The 20,020-nt window shown below is 37.1% G+C and overlaps 2 protein-coding genes across 4 annotated transcripts; one reads left to right on the top strand and one right to left on the bottom strand.

Moving 5' to 3' along the window:
* Window positions 1-2,841: 2,841 nt before the first annotated feature.
* LOC132560757 (DNA polymerase subunit gamma-2, mitochondrial-like) lies at window positions 2,842-13,016 on the bottom strand. Of its 3 annotated transcripts, none has more exons than XR_009554669.1 (11): window positions 12,947-13,016; window positions 12,302-12,579; window positions 11,310-11,371; window positions 11,093-11,219; window positions 10,171-10,276; window positions 9,572-9,745; window positions 6,988-7,125; window positions 5,377-5,549; window positions 5,047-5,143; window positions 3,057-3,748; window positions 2,842-3,018 (listed from the first exon to the last, which is right to left on the bottom strand). XR_009554669.1 is itself a non-coding variant. In XM_060225434.1 (10 exons), the coding sequence occupies exons 2-10, from the start codon at window positions 12,442-12,444 to the stop codon at window positions 3,686-3,688; spliced, it is 1,083 nt and encodes a 360-aa protein (XP_060081417.1). In that variant the 5' UTR covers window positions 12,445-12,579; window positions 12,947-13,016; the 3' UTR covers window positions 2,842-3,685. The 3 variants fall into 3 exon arrangements, 1 of the variants encoding a protein (XP_060081417.1); XR_009554668.1 differs by having other exon boundaries at window positions 2,842-3,225; window positions 3,264-3,748; XM_060225434.1 differs by having other exon boundaries at window positions 2,842-3,748.
* Window positions 13,017-14,242: 1,226 nt separating this feature from the next.
* On the top strand, window positions 14,243-20,020 carry LOC132560742 (small ribosomal subunit protein uS2-like). The gene is made up of 6 exons (XM_060225417.1): window positions 14,243-14,277; window positions 15,486-15,651; window positions 17,458-17,663; window positions 18,363-18,521; window positions 19,197-19,325; window positions 19,584-20,020. Exons 2-6 carry the CDS (start codon window positions 15,519-15,521, stop codon window positions 19,905-19,907), a joined length of 951 nt encoding a protein of 316 aa, XP_060081400.1. The 5' UTR covers window positions 14,243-14,277; window positions 15,486-15,518; the 3' UTR covers window positions 19,908-20,020.

Raw genomic sequence — 20,020 nt, 5'->3', positions numbered from 1 at the left:
TCAGTTCAGACTTAAATCAATTAAAAAAACAAAATTAATTTTACTTTTAGAGTGATGCCAGGCATCAAATTAAAATATCAGTGTATGGTGATATTGTATGTTAGAAAGACCAAGATAAGGACATATAGCTACCTCTCTGAAGCAGCAGAAAAATCTGTTGAACTGAACACACTAAGGTTATAACTGAACACACTAAGGTTATAACTGAACACACTAAGGTTATAACTGAACACACTAAGGTTATAACTGAACACACTAAAGTAATAACTGAACACGCTAAGGTAATAACTGAACACACTAAGGTTATAACTGAACACACTAAGGTAATAACTGAACACACTAAGGTTATAACTGAACACACTAAAGTAATAACTGAACACACTAAGGTAATAACTGAACACACTAAAGTAATAACTGAACACACTAAGGTAATAATTGAACACACTAAGGTAATAATTGAACACACTTGACACATAGGTAATAACTGAACACACCAAGGTTATAACTGAACACACTAAAGTAATAACTGAACACGCTAAGGTAATAACTGAACACACTAAAGTAATAACTGAACACGCTAAGGTAATAACTGAACACACTAAGGTAATAACTGAACACACCAAGGTTATAACTGAACACACTAAAGTAATAACTGAACACGCTAAGGTAATAACTGAACACACTAAAGTAATAACTGAACACGCTAAGGTAATAACTGAACACACTAAGGTAATAACTGAACACACTAAAGTAATAACTGAACACACTAAGGTAATAACTGAACACACTAAGGTAATAATTGAACACACTTGACACATAGGTAATAACTGAACACACTAAGGTAATAACTGAACACACTAAGGTAATAACTGAACACACTAAGGTTATAACTGAACACACTAAAGTAATAACTGAACACACTAAGGTAATAACTGAACACACTAAGGTTATAACTGAACACATAGGACACATAGGTAATAACTGAACACACTAAAGTAATAACTGAACACATAATAACTGAACACACTAACTGAACACACTAAAGTAATAATAACACACTTGAACACATACAACACACTAAAGTAATAACTGAACACGCTAAGGTAATAACTGAACACACTACTGTAACACACATGTCTACCAGTGAACACACTAAGGTAAACTTACACTAAGGTAATAACTGAACACATCTGTAACACACACTAAAGTAATAACTGAACACACTTGGTACAACTGAACACACTAAGGTTATACACTGTAACACAGCATGTCTACCAGTTCCCTTGTACACCTCAAGCAAGATTACACATCTGTAACACAGCATGTCTACCAGTTCCCTTGTACACCTCAAGCAAGATTACACATCTGTAACACAGCATGTCTACCAGTTCCCTTGTACACCTCAAGCAAGATTACACATCTGTAACACAGCATGTCTACCAGTTCCCTTGTACACCTCAAGCAAGATTACACATCTGTAACACAGCATGTCTACCAGTTCCCTTGTACACCTCAAGCAAGATTACACATCTGTAACACAGCATGTCTACCAGTTCCCTTGTACACCTCAAGCAAGATTACACATCTGTAACACAGCATGTCTACCAGTTCCCTTGTACACCTCAAGCAAGATTACACATCTGTAACACAGCATGTCTACCAGTTCCCTTGTACACCTCAAGCAAGATTACACATCTGTAACACAGCATGTCTACCAGTTCCCTTGTACACCTCAAGCAAGATTACACATCTGTAACACAGCATGTCTACCAGTTCCCTTGTACACCTCAAGCAAGATTACACATCTGTAACACAGCATGTCTACCAGTTCCCTTGTACACCTCAAGCAAGATTACACATCTGTAACACAGCATGTCTACCAGTTCCCTTGTACACCTCAAGCAAGATTACACATCTGTAACACAGCATGTCTACCAGTTCCCTTGTACACCTCAAGCAAGATTACACATCTGTAACACAGCATGTCTACCAGTTCCCTTGTACACCTCAAGCAAGATTACACATCTGTAACACAGCATGTCTACCAGTTCCCTTGTACACCTCAAGCAAGATTACACATCTGTAACACAGCATGTCTACCAGTTCCCTTGTACACCTCAAGCAAGATTACACATCTGTAACACAGCATGTCTACCAGTTCCCTTGTACACCTCAAGCAAGATTACACATCTGTAACACAGCATGTCTACCAGTTCCCTTGTACACCTCAAGCAAGATTACACATCTGTAACACAGCATGTCTACCAGTTCCCTTGTACACCTCAAGCAAGATTACACATCTGTAACACAGCATGTCTACCAGTTCCCTTGTACACCTCAAGCAAGATTACACATCTGTAACACAGCATGCCTACCAGTTCCCTTGTACACCTCAAGCAAGATTACACATCTGTAACACAGCATGCCTACCAGTTCCCTTGTACACCTCAAGCAAGATTACACATCTGTAACACAGCATGCCTACCAGTTCCCTTGTACACCTCAAGCAAGATTACACATCTGTAACATTACACATCTGTAACACAGCATGCCTACCAGTTCCCTTGTACACCACAAGCAAGATTACACATCTGTAACACAGCATGCCTACCAGTTCCCTTGTACACCTCAAGCAAGATTACACATCTGTTACAGTGTTGTACACCTCTAGTAAGATTACACATCTGTTACAGTGTTGTACACCTCAAGCAAGATTTCACATCACAGTCACCTCAAGTAAGATTACACATCTGTTACACAGCATGTTACCAGTTCCCTTGTACACCACAAGCAAGATTACACATCTGTTACACACAGTAAGATTACACATCTGTTACAGTGTTGTACACCACTAGAAAGATTACACATCTGTTACAGTGTTGTACACCTCTAGTAAGATTACACATCTGTTACAGTGTTGTACACCTCTAGTAAGATTACACATCTGTAACACAGCATGTCTACCAGTTCCCTTGTACACCTCAAGCAAGATTACACATCTGTTACAGTGTTGTACACCTCTAGCAAGATTACACATCTGTTACAGTGTTGTACACCTCTAGTAAGATTACACATCTGTTACAGTGTTGTACACCTCAAGCAAGATTTCACATCTGTTACACAGCATGTCTACCAGTTCCCTTGTACACTTTAAGCAAGATTACACATCTGTTACAGTGTTGTACATTACTAGTAAGATTACACATCTGTTACAGTGTTGTACACCTCTAGCAATATTTCACATCTGTTACAGTGTTGTACACCTCTAGTAAGATTACACATCTGTTACAGTGTTGTACACCTCAAGCAAGATTTCACATCTGTTACACAGCATGTCTACCAGTTCCCTTGTACACTTTAAGCAAGATTACACATCTGTTACAGTGTTGTACACCTCTAGTAAGATTACACATCTGTTACAGTGTTGTACACCTCTAGTAAGATTACACATCTGTTACAGTGTTGTACACCTCTAGTAAGATTACACATCTGTTACATTGTTGTACATCATTAGTACGGTTTTCCATCGTTTCTTTGATGATCTCTTAAATCTTGCAGGAAAACACAAACTCCTTCTTTCAGTAAATGTTGTACAAATTTGTGAGAATTTCTGGTGCATCTTTCACAGTAATCTCTGACAAACATCCGTGTCTACCATGATGTTAACGTTTACCCAAAGATTCCATCAGCTTGATGCAGCCACACGCTTTTGCACAAATTCTGCCAACTGAGAGATATGAATTTGTTCCTGGAAATAAAGATTAAGGAAAAATGGGGAAAAAAAGAACAGAAATGGAACTGGTTTGATAGCAGACATGTCAGGAGGTGCAACCTGTATTGACTGTAACACAACAGGTGATACATGTTGATTTACATTGTATTTTTGGTTTAACTCAATCTGGCTCTTGAACAACAGGTTAAATTCAACCTCAGATTCTCTGGTATTGTTCTACTTGGAGTAAAATATTACTAAACATTACCTAATATTACTGAACTTTACCAAATATTACTGAACTTTACCTAATATTACTGAACGTTACCTAATATTACTGAACTTTACCTAATATTACTGAACATTACCTAATATTACTGAACTTTACCTAATATTACTGAACATTACCTAATATTGCTGAACATTACCTAATATTACTGAACATTACCTAATATTACATTTAATATTACTGAACATTACCTAATATTACATTTAATATTATTGAACATTACCTATAGATTTGACTACTGTCAGGAGAAACTGATGTCACATAACACCAGGCAATGTGACGAGGTAAACTAACAAAATCAGAGATAGTAGTACTGGGAGTAATGATTTGCTTTTACTGAAGGATTGTAATGGATACAGGACCTTTGACCTTTGACCTTTGACTACACAACACTTATTACACTTTGTCACTATGTACTTAAGATCAATGCCTACAATACTCTTATGTATTGTTGTATACAAATTTTTTCTGAGATAAATGGCAATTTCAGGACTTTGCTGAACCTTTGACCTTTGGTTACCTGGCATCAATGCCTATAATTCTCTAATGCATTATTATGAAATACCTTCCAGTTCTGAGATTATTTGCCATTTCATCACTGTAACGCATCCAATACGTTTGAATCTTAAGGTTGTAAGAGGTATAGCTTATTTCAATGCCTATAATCTAATTTACATAATACATGTGTTAACAAAACTTTCATCGTTACTTTCAATAGATTGTATGGAGAGACAAGAACATGTCAGTATAACTTGTGTGCAAAGTTTCATCAAAATCAAAATATAGGCCTGTAAGATATGTCTCCTGTTTCTGACATACTCTGCCATTCATAACTGCAATGCATCCGTGACCTTTGATTCCTTGGAAGTTTTAAACCATGTAGCTTGCATCAAATGTGTGTATTCTATATGTCCATCCATTGAGTGGTCAGATGGCACACAGAGGGACAAACAGACATGCTAATTTCAGGAAGTGAGCAATTACCTTATTTAGTTCTAACACAGAACAAAACAAAAACAAGATAAAACACACAGGTGAATGTTACCTTGATGGTAGTGTCCCGACTGCGAACCTCTACCACACCAGCTTCTAACACACTGTCATGTAGTATAGCCGTGTAAGGTATACCCATCTCATCATTCCTGAAACAAAACACACTCATCTCATCATTTCTGTTATATTACTCCAAATAAGATACAACATGGTTTTAGTTGGAACTGGACACTTAATAATTTACTAGACATTACATTATGTATATTACTATCCACCTGACATCATGTGGGTTTAAACAACGTTATACAACAAAACAACCAGGCATGAGATAGATGTTATGTCCTAAAGCTTGCTTTAGCATAGATATTTAGCCACGACTTACTGTGATATCCTCTTCTCAAGTGAAGAGTTAGACACCTGGTTCAGTGTAATTATTCCAGCCTGTCTCAGATTTTTTCCAATGTTAGCAGCTAGCTGTTGAAGTACCATGGACTTGTCACCTTGGTAACAGACGGCCATCTTATAAGGCGTGAGTCTAGGGTTCAGTTGCAAACACTAGAAGGAGAAAGTCATGAGTAAGATATCTCAGAACATCAATTTTATCAAACTGCCTTTGTCATGTCTGTGACGGTTGGACATGGATGATAAGAACAGTATACATAGCACTCTGTAAATAGATGTCATCACAGTAGGGGCTTGTTCAAAGTTTCAGTTTCCAGTTACAGACGAGCTCCCAGTGGGATCTGGGCATTCATTACTGTATGATATTTATTGGTATTCTGTAAGTAGGATCTTTTCCCTTCTTTTCTCTTATTTATTACTAATATTAATTGTAGTGACAGGTGAATTGATCACTACACAAAGGCGTCTTCATCATCAATCCTAAAATTGACAATACACAACTAATACAATTGACCATGGGGAACCTGTATAAGAAATTTAAACAAGATCCCTGTTATATTTCTTAAGAAACATTTTATACCATTAGTCCCAAAATGCACAACTGGAGACAAAGAGAAACCTAGATAGGAAGTTTGAGAGTGATATCTCCAACACATTCCCACAATTAGTGACAAACTGTAAATGTCAAAATCCAAGATGGCTGCCTGTTTGCTATTTTGTTTTTTAAATCACTTCAAAAATGGCCAGTACACAATTGGAGACCAAGGAACACATACGAAATTTCAGAATGATTCTTTTGGACTTCTTAAGAAATAGCTCTAACAGTTACTGTTGGCATGTGATTTTCCGATTTGTCCCAAAAATAGACAAAGCACAGGGACAAACGGGGACCTACATATGAAATATGAATCATCCATCCAGTATTTATGATCTATGAAAATCCCAGATTGCCATCTGTAGGCTAAAAATACTGTTTCTGTGAAAGTACAAGTAATCCAAAACAACAATCGCTGTCCATCAAATTTATACAGGTATAAACAAGATACCTTGAAAGTGGTTCAAGGTCAATCACATTAATAAACCCAATAGCCCTTCATCCCAGCATGTTACAGGCCCAATATCAGCACCCTGGGCCTTTTGGTTATTGAAAAGAAGCTGTTTATGTTTAAAGATTTCAACACATATGACTCCTATAACCTTGAAAGCTGGTCAAGGTCATTCATTCACTAAGTTCTTTGATTCTATTATACCTGGGTTTTGAGAAGAAGATTATTAAAGTTTCAAACAATTTACCATTTTAACCCCTCCCCTCATATCTCCTTGGGAGTAGGGACCATTTGATTTAAACTTTTGGTGCAACATTTGCCAAGGAAAGTTTCTGCAAAATTTCATTGAAATCGGTTCAGGAGTCTGTCCAGAAGAAGTCTACAAGTCTACAAGTTTACCACACACGATGCCTGACAAAAGGCAATTGTAATAGGTCACCATGAGACGTTGTCTCAGGTGATGTAAAAAAAATGCTGATCCACATGACATTGATCTTACCTTCAATAATGAGAAATGACTTGAAATGTCTGCGGATCCAACTCACCGCATATTCCTTGGTGTTATTGTTTGACGGTCCATGGTAAGCCGGATAAGCATCCAACAAAAATGCCAGGAACCCTTGCTCCAGAACTGCATTACACTCAATCACACAAGGCAGACTCTTCTTCTTACCATTGACAAACTGTAGATATCAAGATTTAATACATCTTGACAAGTGTCTATCATCTTTATATCAACCTCCCACATACATTGTAGAGTGGTAGAGATCTTATATCAACCTCCCACATACATTGTAGAGTGGTAGGGATCTTATATCAACCTCCCACATACATGGTAGAGTGGTAGAGATCTTATATCAACCTCCCACATACATTGTAGAGTGGTAGAGATCTTATATCAACCTCCCACATACATTGTAGAGTGGTAGAGATCTTATATCAACCTCCCACATACATGGTAGAGTGGTAGGGATCTTATATCAACCTCCCACATACATTGTAGAGTGGTAGGGATCTTATATCAACCTCCCACATACATGGTAGAGTGGTAGAGATCTTATATCAACCTCCCACATACATGGTAGAGTGGTAGGGATCTTATATCAACCTCCCACATACATTGTAGAGTGGTAGAGATCTTATATCAACCTCCCACATACATGGTAGAGTGGTAGAGATCTTATATCAACCTCCCACATACATTGTAGAGTGGTAGGGATCTTATATCAACCTCCCACATACATGGTAGAGTGGTAGAGATCTTATATCAACCTCCCACATACATGGTAGAGTGGTAGAGATCTTATATCAACCTCCCACATACATGGTAGAGTGGTAGAGATCTTATATCAACCTCCCACATACATTGTAGAGTGGTAGGGATCTTATATCAACCTCCCACATACATTGTAGAGTGGTAGGGATCTTATATCAACCTCCCACATACATGGTAGAGTGGTAGAGATCTTATATCAACCTCCCACATACATGGTAGAGTGGTAGAGATCTTATATCAACCTCCCACATACATGGTAGAGTGGTAGAGATCTTATATCAACCTCCCACATACATGGTAGAGTGGTAGAGATCTTATATCAACCTCCCACATACATTGTAGAGTGGTAGGGATCTTATATCAACCTACCACATACATTGTAGAGTGGTAGGGATCTTATATCAACCTCCCACATACATGGTAGAGTGGTAGGGATTTTATGTCAACCTCCCACATACATGGTAGAGTGGTAGAGATCTTATGTCAACCTCCCACATACATGGTAGAGTGGTAGAGATCTTATGTCAACCTCCCACATACATGGTAGAGTGGTAGAGATCTTATATCAACCTCCCACATACATGGTAGAGTGGTAGAGATCTTATATCAACCTCCCACATACATTGTAGAGTGGTAGAGATCTTATATCAACCTCCCACATACATTGTAGAGTGGTAGAGATCTTATATCAACCTCCCACATACATTGTAGAGTGGTAGGATCTTATATCAACCTCCCACATACATTGTAGAGTGGTAGAGATCTTATACATACATCAACCTCCCACATACATTGTAGAGTGGTAGGGATCTTATATCAACCTCCCACATACATGGTAGAGTGGTAGAGATATCAACCTCCCACATACATGGTAGAGTGGTAGAGATCTTATATCAACCTCCCACATACATGGTAGAGTGGTAGAGATCTTATATCAACCTCCCACATACATTGTAGAGTGGTAGAGATCTTATATCAACCTCCCACATACATGGTAGAGTGGTAGAGATCTTATATCAACCTCCCACATACATTGTAGAGTGGTAGGGATCTTATATCAACCTCCCACATACATGGTAGAGTGGTAGAGATCTTATATCAACCTCCCACATACATGGTAGAGTGGTAGAGATCTTATATCAACCTCCCACATACATGGTAGAGTGGTAGAGATCTTATATCAACCTCCCACATACATTGTAGAGTGGTAGGGATCTTATATCAACCTCCCACATACATTGTAGAGTGGTAGGGATCTTATATCAACCTCCCACATACATGGTAGAGTGGTAGAGATCTTATATCAACCTCCCACATACATGGTAGAGTGGTAGAGATCTTATATCAACCTCCCACATACATGGTAGAGTGGTAGAGATCTTATATCAACCTCCCACATACATGGTAGAGTGGTAGAGATCTTATATCAACCTTCCACATACATTGTAGAGTGGTAGGGATCTTATATCAACCTTCCACATACATTGTAGAGTGGTAGGGATCTTATATCAACCTCCCACATACATGGTATAGTGGTAGGGATCTTATATCAACCTTCCACATACATTGTAGAGTGGAATAGATCTTATGTCAACCTCCCACATACATGGTAGAGTGGTACAGATCTTGTATCAACCTACCACATACATGGTAGCGTGGTACAGATCTTATATCAACCTCCTACATACATGGTAGAGTGGTATAGATCTTATATCAACCTAACACATACATGGTAGAGATCTTATATCAACCTCACACAAACATGGTAGAGATCTACTGATATATCAATCATGCATGTGCTTGATGCTAATAATGTCAAAGTATGGAACATGCACATAAACAGCTTTACGTACTTGATGTTCTGATAATAATGTTTCCCTGAACGGCTGTAAGGGTGTATCCCCAAGACTGGTTACTGTCTCCACATCATCCTTACCCCAAGGAAATGTGTACTGAATATTTGCATAATAGCCACTTTCTGTTTTTTGCAGGTCAGTCACTGAAAATTTAGCTGGATTTCCTGAAAACTGAAGCAAATTTGTTCTGTTATTTTCTCTGTGAGTGAAAACAGACAACAAAAACAATAGTTACATAATACAACAATTTAAATGTCAGCTTTAACCTCACACATGTGATCAACAATTTTACAGCTTTTAAAGTATAATTTTAAACAATTTTACCATTAAAATGACATGCACAATAAATACGAGAAAAACGATGGAGGTAAAAAACACAGGTCATTGTTACTTTCTCTTTTATTTCCCTTTAGAAGAAAGTCTACATCCATTTGATAGAGATTTCTGTGAAGGTGTATCATCACATAAAAAATATTTTCTGTTGCTGTATTTTAAGCCTTTGTCAAGAAAGACATTGACTAATTAATTCAGTATCTATCAGATACATCTATATAAAAATAGATCCCATTATACTCAGGTGGTATATAATGAGGTACCTGTTTCCACCACTTAAGGCGTGTTCTTATAGCTGAGTCCAACATAGGATTAACAGAAGTAGCTGAACAGATATTCTGCATCACAAGGCTTGTCTTCCTGCTGGAACTGAGACATAAGTACTACCTTAAATAAAGCTAAACAACACTAAGAATCATGGTTTTATCAGCTTTGAGGGGCAGAGGGATCATTTCTTGCAGACAGTTTGTTATTGAAAATATTTAGAATTTAGTATCTCTGAAATATCTTGTAGACAGTCTTCAAATTTTCAAAAATTGTATCCTATCAATGATATAAAGATTCATGGATAATAGTAGTTTTAAAGACAATATTTCAATTTGAGGAAACTATATCTTTTGTGTGAAGTATTCAGTGGATAGTATGTGTAGTTAGTACTTTGTTGTACATTCTCAATAATGCAGAGTGTTCAGGGTTTAAACAGTACCTCATGGATAGTGTCTCATGGATTGTGTATCATGGATAGTGTCTCATGGAAAGTGTCTCATGGATGGTGTCTCATAGAAAGCGTCTTATGGAAAGTGTCTCGTGGATAGTGTCTCGTAGAAAGTGTGTCATGGATGGTGTCTCACGAATAGTGTCTCATGAATCTCATTGATAGTGTCTCATGAATCTCATTGATAGTGTCTCATGAATCTCATGGCTAGTGTCTTACGAATTTCATAGATAATGTCTCATGAATCTCATGGCTAGTGTCTCATGGATAGTGTCTCACAGACAGAGTCTCATTGATAGAACACACGAAGAATATTTCATGGGCAGTGTCTATCTCATGGTGTCTCAAGGATAGTGATTCATAAAAAGTGTCTCTTGCATTGTGTCTTGGGAATTGAAAGATTATCTTGCCAGTAGCATCAATCTCTAATTCTACAAAAAAGTAAAGTTGGAGAAGGAGTAAAATCTCACTTAAATAAGAATTTGTCAATGTGGCTGCTAGCAGGTGTGTGAATGTAGCTGCGACTCTGGGTAATCGAGAAAGGAAGGTTCCACTCCAGCTGTTTGGAAATGTCCAGGAAGTGGTCCCAGCTGGAATCTGAAGGAAAACAATAAATATTTTCAATATTTGAAGGTAATCTTTCTATCTGTTAGTTTGATCTGTAGATCCTATTGTGTAATCATTTACCTTGGCTGTTTGTACTCTCCACAGGAAAGGTGTTTTCCTGGCAAGTCATCATCCATTCCCACCTGTAACAAACAAATCAAGACTTTAATCAGAATCTGAAATGTGTCAACAGACTTAACTAATCATTAATAAGGGATCACAATAAACAAGTACAGTTATACACTTACCATTCACTGCTACAATAATAAACAAATTACCAGTTCAGCTGTACAATGAATACTATCAGTAAACTATTTAACAAAATATTTATCAATAAAGCACGACAAAAAAACATGCAATACTGCAGAAGGTGGAGGCACAACGTCCCTCAATGTCTCAATCATTGCAGTCTTGACAAACCTTCTGTGGATACGACTGTAAACATGAGGCCTCACTGGGATTATCCAGGTAATATCATTAATAGGAATGAGTCCAACATAGAAGGATTTTTTATTCAAATTTAATGACATTGTTAGTTACATGTTTTGACTGAAGGGAGAGTCATCATTGGGACAGTTCTGTGATGGGCTCACTCCTATTAGTGACTTAATAGTAAAGTAATGCACTAAAACATTGCAAGTGAAGTATTATACAGACAGTACTGCACATTTAGAACTGTGTAGTATCAGTAAAAAACAACATCTCCTGGTAAAGTATTGCACTTAACATTTACTAGTAAACTATTATACCAAAAAATACTTTCACAAATCTGTATTATGAAATATGAAATTGTCAATTACAATATACATCGCATAGAAATGAAATTCAGGAACAGAAATAAAAATCTGATACATGGAGAAACATCAAAGTTCCATTCATAGAAGTTTGACTGTACATTGTTGTTTTCTATGGAGATGTGATATGAAACCAAAGGAACTCGTTCATATTTAAATCCTTACACAAAGTTATAATTGTTGCATGCTTTGAATCATTAAAAAGACTTGTTCATTCATAATGCCTATCACAAGGGCAGATGCTCGAAGGACTGAATTATCAAAGTCAGTCATACTGACCAACATTGTGCTATGTTTCTCCTCAGCAGTGTGCCAGCTGGTCCATAGCTGTAGGTCGTACCAGACACTTCCTCCTTGACAAGCTGTACAAAACTTCTTCTTTTCAGCAGAGCAATTATTTTGGTAAAGAGTTCATTGTTCATCTTTGTCGGCTGTGCTCTTTTTAATCCAGGCTGTGCTCTCTCCCTAATCCAGGCTGTGCTCTTTCTCACTAATCTAGGTTGTGCTCTCCCTTTTTCTCTCTCCAATCCAGGCTCTTCCCTAATATATTGCTGAAACTGAAAACAAATCAATTATTTCAATTATTCCACTTAATTATTTTTATTAAAATTTTATTTTATTTTATCAAAATTATTATTTTACATATTGAATTCATAGTGTTGTTTCTTCTGGTGTATCTTCATCCCTATTGTATTTATAAAAGACTGAAACTTGTTTTCTTGATAACTTTGTATTATAAATTACTTATATAGATTTGAATTGATTGGATCCACACAATGGCCATGAGAATCCTGATATCTTGTCTGAAGGGTTCTGAGTCTTCTGATAGTTAATTTATTTTTTGTCATTGCAGTTGATAACACTTCATGCTTCATAAAATTAGACTATATTACATTAATGCAACATTCTCAAAGCTTCCCTTACCAAACAATATTGTCTGCATCCACCAAACAACACTTAATTTGGTTTCCAATCTGGCTAATTGAGCTCCCTGCAAGTACAGATGTGATTGACAATTTTATCAATGAATCACAAGTTTAAGAATGTGCAGTCACTTTATTATATTGGTTATATCATATTGGGCAGGTCACTGACATAAGTTTTAACCATTTTAAATTTCAAAGGACACGTTAAAATCTTACTGAAGAGAACTGAACATTGATTTCTAAAACAAAGCTTAAAGGCTCCAATCTCAAAGTGTTACATTGATGGTTATGTCCCATCATCACATATATTGTCAAATGGAAGGAACAACTCTGGTCGAGATTGTTGTAGCTAATGATACACAAAGTGGCCTTGGGGATTCTGGTTTTTGAGGATACATAAGTGAAAGAACAGAGAAAACATTCATGCTGGATGCCTTGACAGAAATTGAACCTTGTCTCTAGCATTATTACACTACTTAGCCAACAAGGAATCTGAACTAGTCGCTATAATCAACAGCTGTGAGTTGGGAATTCCTTCAGAGTCCCGGTGTGTATGATACACTCATGGCATATGAAATCCTAGATTGTCCTAATTTGGAATAACAGTCTGGGACAAACACACTACATCACAGATAAATCATCTTAATTGAAGAAAGGCAGCCAGGCTAAAAGAATTTTATAGAAAAAAATAAAACCATCAATAATCACATGGCTATTGATCTATCCCTTTTCATGACATTAGGTGATACTTTAACAAGAGGTACCAATAGAACAACCATTAAAAACATATGCAATACTCCCTTTTCCAAGGATCCTAATCTATTGTAATTTATTATCATTTTCCCTAGCACAAGAGTGAATTCTGAAACCGTTCCAGCCTGCCCGTTAACCTACAATCTACTCTTAATTATGGGTTGTTTATATCAATTTTTGAAAAGGGTTACTATTTGTGCCACCCCCAGGGTCAAATGCACTCAATACATTCCACGTGGTCGAGAAGGTTTAGCAAGTGACCACTTTTTCACGTGAGATACTACTATGTTGCTTTGACATCCATGTCGCCACTTTTAATTACCATCCTACAGTACAGAAATGGACATCACGGTTTTGTTGCGATTTAATTTATAGATAAGCGCTCGGTTTCTTCAAGAACTGAGACTGCATCTTTGTTACCTGTTGTTTACCAAATTCTTGTCGTTACTTAACGAAAATGAAACTAGACATCTACTTCCGGTGGACACCATGGAGCGGAAGGTGTAAACCCCGAATAATCTTAGCACGTTGTACTTCCTTTTTCACATCGACTCCATTTGGCGTCAAACGCATAACGTAAGGCTCGTGTTGTTTTCAGTGTTTCTAGTGATATTTAGACAAGTTTTGTCAGTATTTTCAATTAAAGTGATCGCGAATAAATATATATCCAATTAAACATAATCAAAACTATGTTTTCGTGTCCATAATCTCGATATATTAGTGAATTAATATCTTTATAAGGCCGCGTCGTTTTGATAAGCTTAAGATATTTCATTAAAGATGGTCTTTATTTTCATGCTTGTTTTACTAGACGAATTATTTCAGCCCCCATTTCGTGTATTTTCAAACATTTTATATAACTTCCCATGACTAAAGTAACCAATTGTAATGGAAGTCATCCCAGAAGTTCTGCAAGCACGGAGCCAAGTTTGGGGGTAACCCAAATTCATTGTGGTATTATTAAAAAAAAACCAATATGATGCTGTATTATAACGGCAAAATTATATATATACTGTAGAAGTTAAGAGTACAGGTAATCTTGCTAGGCGCAGCTAGTGGGATCTTCTCTTTAGGCGAGAAGTTCAGTGTCGGACTGGAGACCGAAGGGTCGCTAGTTCGAAGCCCAGCGGTGCCAAGGTGTTTTTCATTACTCCTTTCTATTACAATAGAACTACTGATTATGTTGATATCGGGCTTTGCATCCTTTATGGCAGCATTTTGGTTCGGTGCACAGGGTACCATCTCCATCTGCACTTACCAGGAGTTGTTTCCCTTATGTTAGCGTGAGGAAACGTGATTTCACATGCTTTCATTACATATTTATATATGTTTCTATGATATTTATTATGAAACGATAAAGATTGTCGGACATGGTTATAAGTACAAATATCAACCTTCATTGCTTACTACTTGGTTTGGAAACAAGAGGGAACATAATTGCGCACACCTATTTAGCCTCCATATTGTTGCTAAGCAGTTTTCAAACATCTTATAAACATAAAAAAAAACCCAAACTTAAATTTAACTTGAAAGATGTCATTTTAACCACCATTGTACTTTCATTTCATTAATGGAAAAATTTCATTCAATAGAGGAAAGGTAGGCAATGCTAGGCAAGTCTGTTTTTTGTTAAAAAGATATTCAGCTCTGTCTTGTCTTTTTGTTGCTTATTGCTAAATGTGAATGTGATGTAGCATAATCAGTTTAATCCACTAGAAAATCCTCAAGCATGAAATTATAGCATCCCAGTATTCCAAACAAATAATAATAAAGTTTTTTAACAGGTTGATCACCGTAACTCCCAGATCAACGCCACGATGTCCGGAGGTTTAGATGTACTCACCCTGAAAGAGGAAGATGTTACCAAATTCCTTGCTTGTGGCACCCACCTTGGGGCAAACAATACTGACTTCCAAATGGAGCAATATGTCTTCAAGCGGAAGGCTGATGGTTTGTATTTATCCATTCATATTAACATTTTGTTCTTGTGTCTTTAATCTGTTAAACAAATTGATAGAAACATCTATTTACAGAAAACTTTCTGTAAAATTGAAACTGATGCCTAACTGCAGGGTCTGGTTGAAAAAGAAACAAACATATCTTGCATACTGGTGAAATGCATTCTTGTGTACGGCTGGCCTAGAACAAGTGGGTCATATCAGGAAGGGATGAATGCAACATTAAATGACATCTGTCCATACTGAAATAGCCTCATCTGTGTTATTTTCATTTGGAAGGGTGTCCAACAGCTTTTAGTTAGCGAAAGCTAGAGATGGATAATAGCTGAAAACATCAACCTACATTTTTCTGTAGGAAAAGGAACCACTTCATGGTCACATTAGATGTCATTTATGTAAACCTGTGCAGTTGAATGAAACAATTTTGACACTTTATGTTTCCTTCAGATAATACTGTAAAAGAATATGGGATTTTTTGCTGGACTAATTTTTTTGTGGGTCAAGTGAATTTTAAAATTTTGCATGATCAATATCTGTGTTATCAATGTGAAGTAGCTGCCTGGTGAAATCCTCTACCTGTACAGGTTTGCAAAAAAAGATATTTTTCAAATGTTACTTTTTAATTAAACTGGTGAATTTTCTATGTCTTACCTCACTTGGATGTTCCCAAGAATCGGTACGTTATTTAAATCCTTCAATATGGTAAATACGTTGTCTACTGTGGACTAAATTTTGACTGAACCTGCTTGAAATAGGGAGGAATGGGTAATATACAGGCCTGTAAGCTGTCTGACTTGCTGCCATTGTTATTTCATCATTGAATGCCAGTGTCTGTAATGAAGACTATAAACAAGGTCTCGTATCAGGAACATCACTTTTAACTTGAAGTTAAAATCAGTGTCTTCATGTTTCTGAGTACTTTCAGTTAGTGAGGCATCAGTGTCTGATGCTCTAAAGAGATTTCTCAGTGATTGCCAAAATATTACCTAAGTAAAGCATTCTTGTGTACGGCTGGCCTAGATCAAGTGGGTCATATCAGGAAGGGATGAATGCAACATCATTACAACAAACTCCAATAGTGATGGCTTCGTTGCTGTTGCTGGAGAAAGAATTGTTGGACATGTTTATTGTTGTAATGTTTATTCAGATGAAGTAAGTAGTAATATAGATGTTCACACAAAAACCGAATCAGTACATTGATAGATTCTTTGATATGGTAAATACTTTATCTACTATGGTCTAAATTTTCACTGAAGCTGTATATGTAGTTGAAATACAATTGTGAAAGCAAGAATCACACAAAAATTAACCTTACAGTAGAATGAAAGTTCTAAAACACAACCAATAGAAATTAATGCGATATTTCAGTGACTACACAATGTTCCAAAATAAGTATTACTATAATCAGATATTTCAGGAGTCACTTTGAAAAGAAAAATAATTCTGTCTACCCACGATTACTGTTGTTATCTGTGTTTGTTATACTGGAAATCAGTAAAAGACTTTTTGTAACCTTTTCATCACTCTTCTCTGATACCATGTCTGATACTCTAAAGAGATTTCTCAGTGATTGCCAAAATGTTACCTAAGTAAAGCATTCTTGTGTACGGCTGGCCTAGATCAAGTGGGTCATATCAGGAAGGGATGAATGCAACATCATTACAACAAACTCCAATAGTGATGGCTTCGTTGCTGTTGCTGGAGAAAGAATTGTTGGACATGTTAATCGTTTTAATGTTTATTCAGATGAAGCAAGTAGTAATATAGATATTCACACAGAAACTCTCATTTTCTACAGGTGTCCACATCATCAATTTAAGAAAGACTTGGGAGAAGCTATTGTTGGCAGCTCGTGCCATCGCTGCTATTGAGAACCCAGCAGATGTTTGTGTGATTTCTGCCAGACCTTATGGCCAGAGGGCTGTTCTCAAGTTTGCTTCTGCTACTGGTGCTACACCTATTGCTGGCAGATTCACACCTGGAACTTTCACCAATCAGATCCAGGTAAATATAGATGTTGAAATCAAATTAATGTCGGTGGGGGGGGGAGGGGAGAGATGTTCTATTCTTGGCTGTAACCACCTTTGCACGGCTAATAACAGAATTGATAGGCTTGTGTATTGCACAAATATAAATGTTGTGGTATGATGTGTATCATGTGGTATCCCTGTATAATCATTTGAAGAAACATGAAAACCACACGAAAAATCTTCCCTCCCTGCATCTGTACTTAAAATCCTGCTGTATCACCACATTATATCAAAATAGAAAAATTGCAGGTATTCATACATATTGCATATATCATTGATCAAAGCCTTTTACTGTCCACCGTGATGCCAAATCCAGGATCAAAATTGTATATTTGTGTTGCTGTTGGTAGTAATTTCCTGAATACATCGGAGGTGGCTCTGGTGTCACTTTCTTGTGAGCGTGATGTTTTGGTCATGTCTATGTAACTTTACCCTGGTGAGAAAGTGTTAAACTTTTTGTATTTCTGCATCCTGGTTTAAACAAATTGTACAAGAACATAGAACTCCAAATAATTCATAAAAGGATTTTAAAAAATATTGAAGAGAATGTCTGTGATTTCAGTTGTATTCAGTATGAGCTATAGCAGTAGCACATTTTATCACAGTGATAACCTCCTGGTGTTTTTCAGAGCTGTATGAATATGATTGATTATCTTGCCTCCTTGTTTTTCAGGCTGCCTTCCGTGAGCCCCGTCTCCTGGTAGTGACCGACCCACGTACTGATCACCAGCCAGTAACTGAGGCATCTTACGTCAACATCCCTGTCATTGCCCTTTGTAACACTGACTCGCCACTCAGACATGTGGACATTGCTATCCCATGCAACAACAAGGTAATGCTTCTTTCATGTTTGAATGTTTGTAAAAGATATGAAATCCTGGATTTCGATGAAGATAGCAATAAAAAAGTATTCAGGAAGAGAGAGAGTAGGTAGAGACTTCATCGTAAAATCAGGACAAAGAACAAATTTGCAGAAAAAATAAGATTCAGGCAGTTTTGAATGACCCATTCAAGACCAAATAAAGTTGTTAAATTTTATATCTTTCACACTGCCATTTGTTTTTTTTTTTTATGTCTATCTAAAATCCATTGAGCAAAATGAAAGATTCATAAAATTAAAGGATCTAGACCAAAATGTAAAATGCTTGTTTTGGATGGAGAGGGTAGTCCTTTAGATATCTATGGAAGCCAAATTATTCTCTGATAGTCATTGAGTGTAGTATATGGCTTCAAAACTCCTTTCATTGTTATAAGGTTTTAAAATGTTTCTGGTGTAATGAAAGGATCATTTGAGGTTAGAGACAATTATTAGCTCTTCACATTGAGTTTGGTTTGTAAACATGAGTAGTAAACTATTCAATTAAAGAATAATAGTTATACTGTATATCTTATCAGAATTAAAACAGTGAAACTTTTACATTTCCTGCGTTTACTTGAACGATGATTCTGTTATTGGTGTATTTCTGACAACTTCATTCACACATTCAGTTATCTGTTTTGATTGTAGGGACCCCAGTCTATTGGTCTTATGTGGTGGCTGTTGGCTCGTGAGGTTCTGAGGCTGCGAGGCACCATTAGCCGTGAACACCCATGGGAGGTCATGGTTGATTTGTACTTCTATAGGGATCCAGAAGAGGTAAGCTTTCTAGTACAGATTACTTCAGTACTTCAGATGATGGTGTATTTAACAATATTTAATATACTTTTGACCAGGGCATAGTTCAACAAATATGTATTTAGTTACAGGTGTTTCATGAATTCTGCATGGAATGTTAAAATTTGTAGTAGGTGTGAGATGGTTTTGTGAAAAATATATTAAGAGTTAGTTCCCTTAGAGTAAGAATTTATAACAGGATAGTGAAAAAAATATTAAGGCTTTACTGTGCTTTTGTAGGCTGACAAGGAAGAACAGGCAGTAGAGAAGGCCCCAGCTGCCAAGGATGAGCAGGAACAATGGATCGAGAGTCAGGTGCCAATGCCTACCCAGCCAGAAAGCATCAATGATTGGGCTGCTGAGGCTATTCCAGTGACTGCCCCAGCATCTACTCCTGGCTTTGGTGCCACCGATGATTGGTCTGCTTCACCTGCCCAAGACTGGTCAGCAGCTGCCCCAGGTGGTCCCACCACTGGTACAGCAAGCAGTGTTGTTGCACAGTCCTCTGCTCCTCCTTCTTCCATGGATGAGTGGGGAGGCACTGCTGCCGACAACTGGGGATAAGAATATTTGTGAAGGACAAATCCAGGCTGGTCAGCTGTTAGATTTTCACGGACACTGATCATGGATGTTCTCATGGTAGAACTTCACACAAAAAATAAATTTGAAAAAATGAC

This window comes from Ylistrum balloti, unplaced genomic scaffold (assembly GCF_031769215.1).
Source record: "Ylistrum balloti isolate Yb309-2 unplaced genomic scaffold, AGI_CSIRO_Ybal_v1 Utg371108, whole genome shotgun sequence".
Taxonomy (NCBI): domain Eukaryota; kingdom Metazoa; phylum Mollusca; class Bivalvia; order Pectinida; family Pectinidae; genus Ylistrum; species Ylistrum balloti.
The sequence above is the reverse complement of the archived record's forward strand: the minus strand, read 5'-3'. Positions and strand labels throughout refer to the sequence as shown.

Bases quoted from the DNA above. Each gene is read 5' to 3' on its own strand.
- LOC132560757 (XM_060225434.1), bottom strand. From the start codon at position 12,444: ATGAACAATGAACTCTTTACCAAAATAATTGCTCTGCTGAAAAGAAGA. The intron at 7,126-9,571 runs GTACGTAAAGCT...TGATATCTACAG, and splicing joins CATTATTATCAGAACATCAA to TTTGTCAATGGTAAGAAGAA. The intron at 3,749-5,046 runs GTAACATTCACC...CTTTATTTCCAG, and splicing joins GTCGGGACACTACCATCAAG to GAACAAATTCATATCTCTCA.
- LOC132560742 (XM_060225417.1), top strand. From the start codon at position 15,519: ATGTCCGGAGGTTTAGATGTACTCACCCTGAAAGAGGAAGATGTTACC. The intron at 17,664-18,362 runs GTAAATATAGAT...CTTGTTTTTCAG, and splicing joins CTTTCACCAATCAGATCCAG to GCTGCCTTCCGTGAGCCCCG. The intron at 19,326-19,583 runs GTAAGCTTTCTA...GTGCTTTTGTAG, and splicing joins TCTATAGGGATCCAGAAGAG to GCTGACAAGGAAGAACAGGC.